Source organism: Canis lupus, chromosome 30 (genome assembly GCF_003254725.2).
Source record: "Canis lupus dingo isolate Sandy chromosome 30, ASM325472v2, whole genome shotgun sequence".
Lineage (NCBI taxonomy): Eukaryota > Metazoa > Chordata > Mammalia > Carnivora > Canidae > Canis > Canis lupus.
Window position 1 is genome coordinate 15149060 of NC_064272.1, and position 12070 is coordinate 15161129.

The following is a 12070-nucleotide window of genomic DNA, read 5'->3' on the forward strand; positions in this document are numbered from 1 at the left end:
AAGCAAGGGAACTGTCCAACTCATTGAGACCAGTATCCCTTGTGAGCATTCACATGCAAATCCTCAACATGCTAGCAAGTAAAACCCAGCAACATATAAAAAAAGATAAGCACAATGATGAAGTTGGATTTATGTGACCATGACATCTATGAGGCTCCAACTTCCTTTCTGTTCTGACATCACCCTTCAAACTGATGTAAATTGCTGGTAGTTTGTGCAATCTCTTAATTTATACATGAATCAATATAAACCTTCCTTGGTGGTTGTTGTGTAGAGTGTACAAAATAAAGTAACTTAATCTTACTGAAATTATGGACATTAAAAAATATTGAGGATACCATAAAAGCAGCAGAGACCAAGAAGATTTCCAACTTCAACCTTGATGTTGAGGGTTGAGATACCTATACCTAACAAAGATTTAAAACAAAGATGAAAAAGAAGGTAAGCAATGAGCTAGATTTTCAGTTCAGTTATAACCGGAGTTTAAATCAATCAATCACCAACCAGATCCATGAGAAACATGGATGGTTTAGGGGTTTGCCTAGAATGAGAAATGATACCCTAACTGTTGGAAAAGGAGCATTGTGTCTCCAGGAATACAAGAAGGACTTATATTCCTGCTCATTTCAACCCAAATTCTGAAATCCAGGTCTAAATTTTAAGATTATCTATATCAGGTCACCAATTTCCAACTTCTCAAAGGTTCACTTCTAGGTTCTTGCTTTTAGAGATGGTTATCAGCAGGATGATGATGCACCTTGCCAACCATCCAACCACAACCCAACTTAGCCTGGTAAAAAATACACCCAATCAATCCATAAATACAGTCCATAACACAATTGAGGGTAAGGGATATGAAGGAAAGCTATAATAAACGTTTTAAAAGCATTTGCACTCACCAAAAACTTTCATATCCATGTCTAGGAAGCTGAAAAAAAATTCATCTAGAAACAATATTTAGGTGGACATTCATTTCTGCACGGTTTAGAATTATAAGCTTCTCCCCAAAGCATTAGTAAGTTAGCCAGTTTGGCACTATGAATGAACATAAAAATCTAATAGTTTAAAATTTTTGCTATATGATATTTTATTATTTCAATTTTTTAAAAAGATTTTATTTATTTATTTGATAGAGAGCACACAAGCAGGGGGAGCTGCAGGGAGAGGGAGAGGGAGAGACAGAGGGAGAGGGAGAAGGAAAAAGCAGGTCCTCTTCTGATAAGCAGAGAGCCTGATGCAGGGCTCAATACCAGGACCCTATGATAGCGACCCAAGCTGAAGGCAGACACTTAACTAACTGAGCCACCTAGACACCCCTATTATTTCAATTTTTAAAAAGTAGTATTTCAGATTAAAAAAAAGACTCTGTAAAACCACAAAAGACAAAGTCTCTGGCTATCACGTGAGATTTGAAATAATGCAAATGTCAATTTTAAAAATTCAGATTAATATTTTAAATAATGAAACCAGGACACAACTATGAATTTTGTGGCAATCCTTGCAATACTTCTTTTCCGCTGATTGAGAGCAAGGATCCAAAGTCTGAGTAGATATTTCCTGGAAAAGTACGTCAAGTAAATCTACAACCTCAAAACATGACTAATTTCAAATATTGAATTTGGCTGATCATAAATACAAATCATCAAGATTTATATTTTATTCTGGATGAATTTCAAACATATCAATATAACATTTCTATATTATGAATTACAAAAGAATTCATAACTATTCAATAGACCATATGCAAGTTTATTTAAATAATTTAACATTGCACAGAAAGCTAATTTAGAAGTATAAAAATAGATGGTTTAGCAACCAGATATAAAGCACCACACAGAAGCAGATTACATATACACCATCAGGCCTTTGGAAGATTAAGGCAACATTAATATCTCATATAATTTTATGAGAACACTTTACTCATATGATAGATGTTATTAAGCATCTCAAAATAGACAGAGCCCACCATTTTTTCAGTATGAAGTCTTCCCTTCCAGTTTTCTTGTCAATATATTAATGATTCTTCTTAAATACTGTACAACAATTAGTCTAGATTGACAAATGGGCTATCAAAGCCACTGTCTTGTTGGCTAGATAGAGGAGCAATTAATTTTCTCGAAGGCTGCTGACATACAGATGATGGTACTGCACTGCTCAGTTTTTTGAAATCTGACTTTAATTTATCAGCCTTATGGTGATGTAGGTGTCTAAGAGTCACACTGATCTCTGGCTGGGAACAAAGGGTTTCTTCTGACAGGTCTGAAGTGTGACCACTCTGACATTTCATTGGTTGACAAATCACATTATTTTTCTCTGTATCTGAAAGACAACTGGCTGCAGAAAACTGTTTGAAATTAACAGCTTCAGCAGGTATATCCAGAGTTTCTTGTGGTCTACCGTGTAAGAATGACACTTCGTGACTGTTGCAAGGTAAAGTGGCACTGCTGGAATGCCAGCCTATGGAGTCATCAAGGTCCCCTCCATCCTTTACTGGAGTTTCCCGAACACTCAAACTTTGACTTTTCTCAGATGCAGCATTTTCACTTTCCATTAGTGGATTACACTTATATACTTTTAAACCAAGTCTTTCATTAGGACCTTGAAAGGTTGTATGTGTGGATCCAGATTCAGAAAGATTAGGGGTATATCTAGGGGAGGGTTTATTTCCAAAGGATCCAAGAAAGGAGTATCCAGTTGAATGCTGAAGTGATTCAGAGCCAGTATCACGGAGGTCTTTCTCCTTGTGCAAACCAAAGCCTTTTTCACCTTCACAAGGAACAAACTCAGGAGAAAAATTTTTTGGCAACATGTCTGGCTGTCTGTAATTGTTATCTCCAAACTGGAAGTCTGAGTGTGACCCTTTGGAACCCATGTGCTTTATGTACCCATGCTCTATGTCCTCTAACCGTCTTCGTAAGTTACAAGCAGCCCTTCTCTTCGGAACTTGGTCACACATACTTCTAGGAACAGTTTGTATACTGTTTGATTTGCTTTCTGTATGACGTGGTGTATTCTGATTCACATCATTTCTTTTTGATTTTTCAACTCCAGTCAGCATCTCTGAAGTCACAGGTAGTACCATTATACACAAGGGAACACAAAATTAGGGGAAAACAAAATTAGGAGAAATTTAACATTGAAAGATGAGGGGAAAAAATTGTTTTTATGTATTTCCAAAGAATGCATATGTTTTAATCATTCTCAAAGAAAATACACTAATGCTGGACATTTTAAAATACGATCTTATATATTCCACTAAATAAAGTTAGGCAATTTTGTTACTGAAATCTGACATTATTGTTATGCATCTGATCTATTATTTTCTGCAACAGATATAGCATTTCAAGAGCTAACTGTAATGTTTCCAATTCTGCTCTGATGAAGAAAATTTGCTAGAAGAACCCCAACGCCCAATGCCTACATAAGCACACCTACACACACACACTCAGAGTAAAAGCTAAAATAGAGTTTCTGATTTAAGCTACGATTTAAGCTACCTGACACTAAATCTAATCAGAGGCAAAGCAGCCACACAGCAAATATCAGAGGCAGCATCTCTCTGAGTAGTGTATCTTAGACCCTGGATCATGAAAAGGGTTTGCATTTACTAGGCACATTTGCACAGCTGCCCCAAATCTTTTATACCCAAGGTTTACACCACCAATCTCAAATTTATACAAATAATCTTTGTGCTTTTTTGAAGAATGTCTACTAGTATCAGACTTGTGGATTCCTGAACAATCTCTGCTTCAAGCTTTCTAGAAGTTCAAAAGCCCCATTTCCCCACAGATACGTTCAAAATCCCCCAGTGTGACTGGAAATGTATCACATTTTTTACACATTTCCATCAGCTTTTGCTTTATATATTCTAAACCTATTTTATTATAAACAGAACCCATTTATAGGTTTTTAGGAGTCTTCTTTACCATTATCAACTTCACTTTAATCCCTTCCGATGCTAAGTATAATTTGCTTAATACTGTATTTATCTAATATCAACACTGCATTGCTTCGTATATTATTCTTAATTCCTTCATTTTGAATTTTTGATGTTCTCATAGAAATAACATGTTTGGATTTTTAAAAAATTAAAATTATGGTCTTTTAAAAAGTGAGTTTAACCTATTTATGTTTAGCATGATTGCTGGTGTTTGATCCTACAATAATTTTCTATTACCCATGCTTTCTAGTTGTATTTTTCCTCTTTCATGATTCTGCTAGATTGAAAACCTCTTCTTACAAGTTTTTCGCCCTACTAGCTTGAGAGTTATATATTCTATTTCTCTACAGACTAGGCTTAAGTCTTAGTACACATACTTAAACTTGCATTTTTCTAGCAATGGCTAGAGTTATCAGTAACTGTATCTTTTCCTTGAAAAAGTAAACCTTTTAGCATATTTGTTAAATTTCCTCTACAATATGTTCTTATATCATTTTGAGAATACTATAATTTTCTAATATTCTCAGATCCTTCTGTTTGTTCTATTGTTTCCATAGGTATAAGTTCTGTTGGTTTTTTTGGCTTGTCTTACTTTGAGTTTGGTACCTTTTACCATGGTGCTGGCTTTCCACAGATACTTGGTGATTTTAGTTGAATGCTTATCTTCTAGATATTCTGAGTATAGCATTAGCTTGTTTAAAAAAGTTGAGGGCAGCCCGGGTGGCTCAGTGGTTTAGTGCCACCTTTGGCCCAGGGCATGGTCCTGGAGTCCTAGGATCGAGTCCCATGTCGGGTTCCCTGCATGCAGCCTGCTTCTCCCTCCACCTATGTCTCTGCCTCTCTCTCTCTATGTCTCTCATGAATGAATGAATGAATGAATGAATAAATAAATAAATGAAATCTTAAAAAAAAAGTTGAGAGTGTAGTGAAAGGAACAAGCTGAAGGGCAGAAAAACCTAATAGCTGGTACTCTGGACATGTAGGCTCTAAGTTCCTCCTTGGTGTGACCAGCAATCTAGAGCCTTTCCAAGACTCTTTGTTCCTGTTGCTCTTACTCCAACCCAGTGTTAAGGGGAAGGGAAGGGAAAGGAGAAGGAGAAGGACTTATAAAAAGGGTGACTCCACCTAGTTATTGTGCTCTAGAACACCAACTATTTATCTCACTGGTATCCCCTAGGCTTACAACTTTTCCTGCAACATCCTGCCTTCACACATGGAACAGTCTTGACTTTGCTCCTACTTTTAACTGTCATTTTCTGGCAGTTTTGAACTGAGGTTTCCATGTTTCATGTGTCTGTTGGCCACTTGTATGACTTGTTTGGAGAACTGTCTGTTCATTTCTTCTATCTTTTGATTTTAAATTTTTGGATTATTTGTTTTGCGGGTGCTAATTGAAGTTCTTGATATATATTTTGGATATTAACTCCTTATCATATATATCGTTTGCAAATATGCTCTACCATTCAGGAAGTTGCCTTTCTGTTTTGTCAATTGTTTCCTTCACTATGCAGAAACTTTTATTTTGCTGTAGTCTCAATAGTTTGTTTTTGTTTTCCTTGGCTAAGAAGACATACTCAGAAAAAAGCTGCTAAGGCCAATGTTCAAGAGATCACTGCCGATGTTTTCTTTTAGGAGTTTTATGGTTTGAGGTCTTACACTTAGGTCTTTAATATATTTTGAGTATATTTTTGTGTATAGTTTAACAAAGTGATACAGTTCATTCTTTGGCACGTAGCTGTGCAGTTTTCCCATCATTAAAGAGACAGTTTTCTTCCCATTGTATATCCTTGCCTCCTTTGTCGTAGATTAATTGACCATATAATCATGAGCTTATTTCTGGACTTCCTATCCTGTTCTACTTATCTATGTGTCTACTATTGTGCCAGCACCACTGTTTGATTACTACAATTTGTAGTTTAGGTTGAAATCTGGAATTGTGATACCTCCAATTTTGTTCTTTGTTCTCAAGATTGTTTCTGCTATTCAAGGTCTTTAGTGGTTCCATACAAATTCTAGGGTTGTTTTACTTCTGTGAAAGATACTATTAACACTTTGATTGGGATTGCACTGAATCTTTAGATTGCTTTGGGTAGTATGGGCATTTTAACAATATTACTTCTTCCAATCCATGAGCATGGTATGTCCTCCCATTTGTTTACACCATTTTCAATTTCTTTCATCAAGGTCCTAAAGTTTTCAGAGTATAGGTCTTTCACTTCCTTCATTAAATTTATTCTTGGGTATTTCATTCTATTTGATGAAATTATAAATGGGATCATTTTATTTCTCTTTCTGATACTTTGTTATTAGCACATACAAACACAGCAAATTTCTGTATGTTAATTTTATACCCTATACAACACTACTGAATTCATTTATTTTAGTCATTTTTAGGTGTTGTCTTTAGGGTCTTTTATTTATAGTATCATGTCATCTGCAAAAAAGTGACAGTTTTGCTCCTTTCTTACCAATTTGGATTTTTCTTATCTGACTGCTATGACTAGGACTTCCAGTACTATGTTGAATAAAAGTGGTAAGAGTAGACATCTTTGTCTTGTTTTTGATTGTAAAGGAAAAGCTTTTAGTTTTTCCTCATTATGATGTCAGCTGTGGGTTTATTATATATGGCCTATACTATACTGAAGTAAAATTCCTCTAAACCTACTTTGTTGAGAGTTTTTATCGTAAACTGATGTTGAGTTTTATCAATAGCTTTTCCTATATCTATTGTGATGATCATATGGTTTGTGGTCTTAATTTTGTTAATGTAGTGTATCATATAGATTGATTTGTGAATAATGGACCATCCTTACATGTGCAGAATAAATCCCACTTGATTATGGTGAATGATCCTTTTCAGGTAACTACTGAATTTAGTTTGCTAATATTTTTTCAAGGATTTTTGCATCTGTATTTGTCAGAGATTTGGCCTCTAATTTTATTTTTTTATAGTATCTTTTTCTGGGTTGGTATCAGGGTAATGCTGGCCTCATAGAAATGAATTTAGAAGTTTTACTTCCTCTTGTATTTTTTGGAATAGTTTGAGGAGGATAGGCATTAAGTGTTTGGTAGCATTCACTTTTGAATCCTTCTGGCTCTCAACTTGTGTTTGTTGAAATTTTTGTAATTACAGATTCAATTTCAATTCTAGTAACTGGTCTGTTCAGATTTTCTATTGCCTTCTGATTCAGTCTCAGAAGACCCTATATTTTGAGAAATGTATTCCTTTCCTCTAGGTTGTCAATTTTTTGACAATAATTTTTCGTAGCAGTCTCTCTTACAATCCTCTGTATTTTAGTTGCTACTTCTCTTTCATTTCTAATTTTATTTATTTGAGTTCTATCTTTTTTTCTTGAAGAGTCTGGCTAAAGGCTTATCAATTTTATCTTTTTAAAAAACCAGCTCTTGATTTTGTTGATCTTTCCTACTATTTTCTTTAAATCTCTATTTCATTTATTTCTGCTCTGATCTTTATCATTCCCTCTCTTCTACTAACTTGTTTAAAATGTTTTCTGTCATTTCTAGGAATGGAAATAACTATAGGGAGCTGATGGGTATGCTCAGTCTGCCTACTTGAACTGAAACTCTACACTCTTTTTTGTAAGTTTCTAGCATAAGTAAAACACAGGCACAACTTTATAAATTCTCACTCCTTACATTCCTTGTTCTTCTTCATACTAAAAATATTAAATATTTAAAAGAGAAGGGAGGAAAAAAACTCTTCAAGTGACTCATTTTGACATACCTGACTGTGGAGTTTTGCTCTGGGATTTATTAGAAATTGGTGTTTCCAGCAATTTTGCCATTGTAGCAAGTTTGCTAGCAGCATTCATAATCTTTTTCTCAGCCCTGTGGGGAATTCCAGAATATTAAATTAATAATAGTTTAAAGGAAAAAATGAGTTTCCTTAGCCCCAGGATTTCTGTTTTCCTATTAGTCCTGCCAATATTTGGGGTAGTACAGACATAAGCCTCTCTTAACCCCTAATGGATGATCATGTAGAAATAGTTAATTTTGTGTTTCAGGAAAATGTTTAGAAAATGACAACATGCTGTCCTGGTAGTCTCAGGACACATTGTTTGTTTAGATTGAACTTACCCTTCCTGTTTTCCATCATCCTGTAAAATCTGTTGGAGGCAAGTCAAGTAATATTTGCGCATCTTTCGGGCGGTTTCTTGACGTTCTCGCAACACCTCTGCTTTTACCATTTCTGCAGCTCTTTCCTTACTCTCTTGAATATAACGAAGCATATCACCTAGTTGCGAGGTGAGGGAGGGAGTTGGTGGGGAGGAACCCCCAAAAATGCACATTTACTAGCAGTTTTTCAAAAACAGGGGAGGCAGACTTCAGATCAATTTTCTGGGAGGTGAAGTGACCAGAGATATAAACATTGTACTTTTCCACAATCATTAAAATGGAAATGTTTCAGATCCCTATTTTGGGAGATTCAAAGGAGAAATAATCTAAAAGTCCTTTTAGAATGATGATAGCCACATATGTTAAGGAAACAGCATATTCTTTAGCAAAACATTGTCATATTCCAAAACACTGAGGCAAGAAAATAAATATGAGATGCAGAAACTTACACATTTCAATTATGTATTGTCTGATTAAGAGAGGGAGAAAAATACACATAAAAGGTGAGGAAGAAAAGAAGAAAGAACCAAAGAAAGACAGAAGGAGGAAATAAGAAGTGGAGATTCATATTCCCATTTACTTATGCTCTGAAAATCCATGTTTCATTATTTATTCAATTCTTTCAGCAGCACTTATGAGAATCCAAGTAAATATAATACTACAATCCATGAGAGATATGTACAAAATGCCAGGGAGGAGGATAAGACTTATGTTGCCTTCTGAAATTTACATTTAAAAATAGTTCACTGCTTTGAAGTTTTCTTTTTATCTTTGATTCAACATGATTTGATTGAAACTACCATTACTTAAGGTCAACATTTTTTTTACTAAATCTAGGGCTACATCCTACCTCTAGAATATCATCACTCAATTATATTAAAGATTCAATTCATAGAGCTCTCCCCCTCCATATCAGTAAGCTCTTCCTGAAAATTAGATGTTCTACACAAAAAAAACACTAACTGAAAGATTATTTCTGATTATGTGAAGTGGGACAAATTAAATTGGAATACATGTCAACAGAAAACCTCCAACCAACATCTAGAATGTTAAACAATACACATACGTACAAGGTAGCATATGAGAATGAAAAAAAAGCTTAAAATTTCACTTCCCAACCAATATGATTGTTAACAAAAAGTTGCTTTGTTTGATTTGTAGTAACATGCCCTGTGTTGGCACCATCAACAACTGAAAAACAATTTGTCTTTATTGATACTGAGTGGGCTTTTCAAAACATCTACACAAGATTCTCATTTTGTTAAAAATGAAACCAATTTTAAAAGGTAAACATACATTTCTCCTGTATCAGCACTGGCTAATGTTTTGGGACAAACATACAATCTAAGCAATATTGTAATTAAAAAACAGGAGAGGGATCCCTGTTTGGCGCAGCGGTTTGGCGCCTGCCTTTGGCCCAGGGCGCGATCCTGGAGACCCGGGATCAAATCCCATGTCGGGCTCCCGGTGCATGGAGCCTGCTTCTCCCTCTGCCTGTGTCTCTGCCTCTCTCTCTCTCTCTCTCTCTGTGACTATCATAAATAAATTAAAAAAAAAAAAAACCTATTAAAAAAAACAGGAGATATTCTACTGAGAAAACATAAACCAAAGAAATGCTCTGCAGGGTATGTTGCATCACCTCTTACAGCAAAGGATCTGAAAATGGCTTAATCTATTACCAAAATATTTGAAAAAGAATAGAATGATGCCTAACTAGATCTAGTTTCTATGGTCTTTAAAAGCTTATGGTAGAAAGTAATACTTGCTAATTTAAAACCCACATGACATTTTTAGCTATTTAAGTTTTAAGATTATGAAATTTTTAGTTTAATATTAGTGACCAAGAAAGAAAAAGGATAATTAACAATATAAAATAACTCTACCCTCAGGTCACGTCCACAAGATATTGGGCAAAACGATTCATCGCTGCGTAATTTAGAAAAGAACAAGGTGGTTTGGCAAATTCTCTGAAATTACTAGTGCTACTAATAAAACAGGCTCAAACCACCTTAAAATCTTAGAACTCTCCTTAAGGACTTACGCTTAATTTTTTTTACAGCTTTAATGTACTGTCCACGAAGTTCTTCCAAGGCCCTCCCATTGCATAGCAGGCAAGCACTTTCTATGGCCCCTTCTGACAATGACCTAAAAATGAACCAAATATTGCAAATAGAGATTAAATATCTATCTATATATTCTAATACCATCCAATTGAGATGTGCTTTAAAAAATCATGTGAGAATCTTCACTATAGTTATTTAAAATAGAAGAAAAAGAAACAAATGTTATGGTTATTTATATAAATTATGATAAATCCACATGATGAAAATATATGAAGTTACTAAAAAGCATATTATAGGGGAATATTTAATGACATATGGAAATGTTTATCTTATAACATTAATAAAAGCTTAGAAAATAGCTTACACAATAACCTCAGTTTTTAAAACATGTACATGTGAGTATAAAGGAACTTAAATGATGTAAAACAAGAGGTTAACAGAGGGTATCTACTAGGAATAGGGTTTGGAAGATTTTCTTTTTTTATAGTTCTTGCTATATAACAAGTTTTATATTCTTGGTATGAACATTATTTATATAATTGATGTTAAAAAATTAAAAATACTTAGAAATAAATAATTTCTTTAAAATAGTAAAAGTTGGGGCACCTGGGTGGCTCAGGTGGTTAAGCAACCAACTCTTGATTTCAGCCTCAAGGACGTGATCTCAGGGCTGTGAGATCAAGCCCCAAGTTGGGCTCTGTGCTGGACATGGAGCCTGCTTAGGATTCTCTCTCCCTCTCCCTCAGTCCTTTCCACCCCCACAGGTTCCCACTCCCTTCTCACATGTGTCCTCCCTCTCTCAAAAAAATAAATAAAAATAAATTTAAAAATAAAATAGTTAAAATCTACCTTGGTGGTGTTTTACAAAGTGTTCTCAGTTCTTCCAATTTATTCTTCATGTCATTGTTTTCTTCTATTAATTCTTCAACAACTTTACTATTCTCTTCTAAAAAAAAGAAAATTAATGGTATATTGGTTAATCTCTTCTTTCCTTAATCTTCCTCTCCCTGAAATTCCCAGTGCACATGGTGCACATAGAGGAGATTGTAGAAATGGCAGTTGCTCCCTGTATCATTCATTCCCTGATAATCCTAATCTGACTATTCCCTATTCCAATTTCTCAGCACTTAAAATCAATATTACATCCACATCTTGCTTTGGGTTACACCTTGTCTTGGAATAGGTTTCCAACTGTTTCATATGCATCTATTTTGTTTCCCAGCTAGATTGAAGCTCTGTTGAAACATACTGGGTCTTCTATTCCCATGTTTCTCCTGGATCCTGGTATACAGTCTATACTCATATAAATGAACATTGAACAAGCACTGCTATACAAAATAAGAAGAAAATTAAGATTAAGTAAGTACCACTTTCACAATAATGCAAGATTTTCAATTCTTTGGACTTTTAAAAAGAGGATGAGAAGACTGATGGAGTCCATATGGAACAGAAGACAAAGCATGCACTTCAGAGTGAGAGAGACATGGGTTTAAATCCTAGCTCTGCTTCTTGGGCAAATTACTTAAACTTTCTGAACCTGAGTTTTTTCATATGTAAAACAGAGATAGTATTACTTACCGTTAAGATAATAGAAATAAAATAATAAGTCCACAGCACCTTATATAAAGTCTGGCAATACCAATGTTTAATAAATATGAACAAGACACACCATGTTTCCTATGCCACCCTCTCAACACACCCTGTAAATTGAGTAATGAATCATTCTATTTCTCCTAGTGATTGATATAACTTGCATATTTTTAAATCACTCACTCTTATTCCATCACTTTTCAATAAGCGCTACCAAATCAACATGGTGAAAAATGAAATTTAAGAAACAAAAAAGAAAAAAAACAAAAACAAAAACAAAAAAGAAGTAACCAGTATAGCAAAAACATTGTCAACTAAAAGATGTACACTAAGACAAACA

General features: G+C 34.7%; 1 protein-coding gene across 2 annotated transcripts in view; it reads right to left on the reverse strand.

Moving 5' to 3' along the window:
• Positions 1–1642: 1642 nt before the first annotated feature.
• The window catches only part of CEP152 (centrosomal protein 152), an 89030-nt gene continuing 78602 nt past the window's right edge, over positions 1643–12070 (reverse strand). For both annotated transcript variants that reach the window (XM_025472860.3, XM_025472859.3), the window contains 5 exons: positions 10990–11086; positions 10119–10222; positions 8039–8195; positions 7686–7789; positions 1643–3060 (listed from right to left, as the gene is read on the reverse strand). In XM_025472860.3, the coding sequence (XP_025328645.3) occupies positions 2045–3060; positions 7686–7789; positions 8039–8195; positions 10119–10222; positions 10990–11086 (1478 nt within the window). In that variant the 3' untranslated portion in view covers positions 1643–2044. The remainder of the gene's footprint in view (positions 3061–7685; positions 7790–8038; positions 8196–10118; positions 10223–10989; positions 11087–12070) is intronic.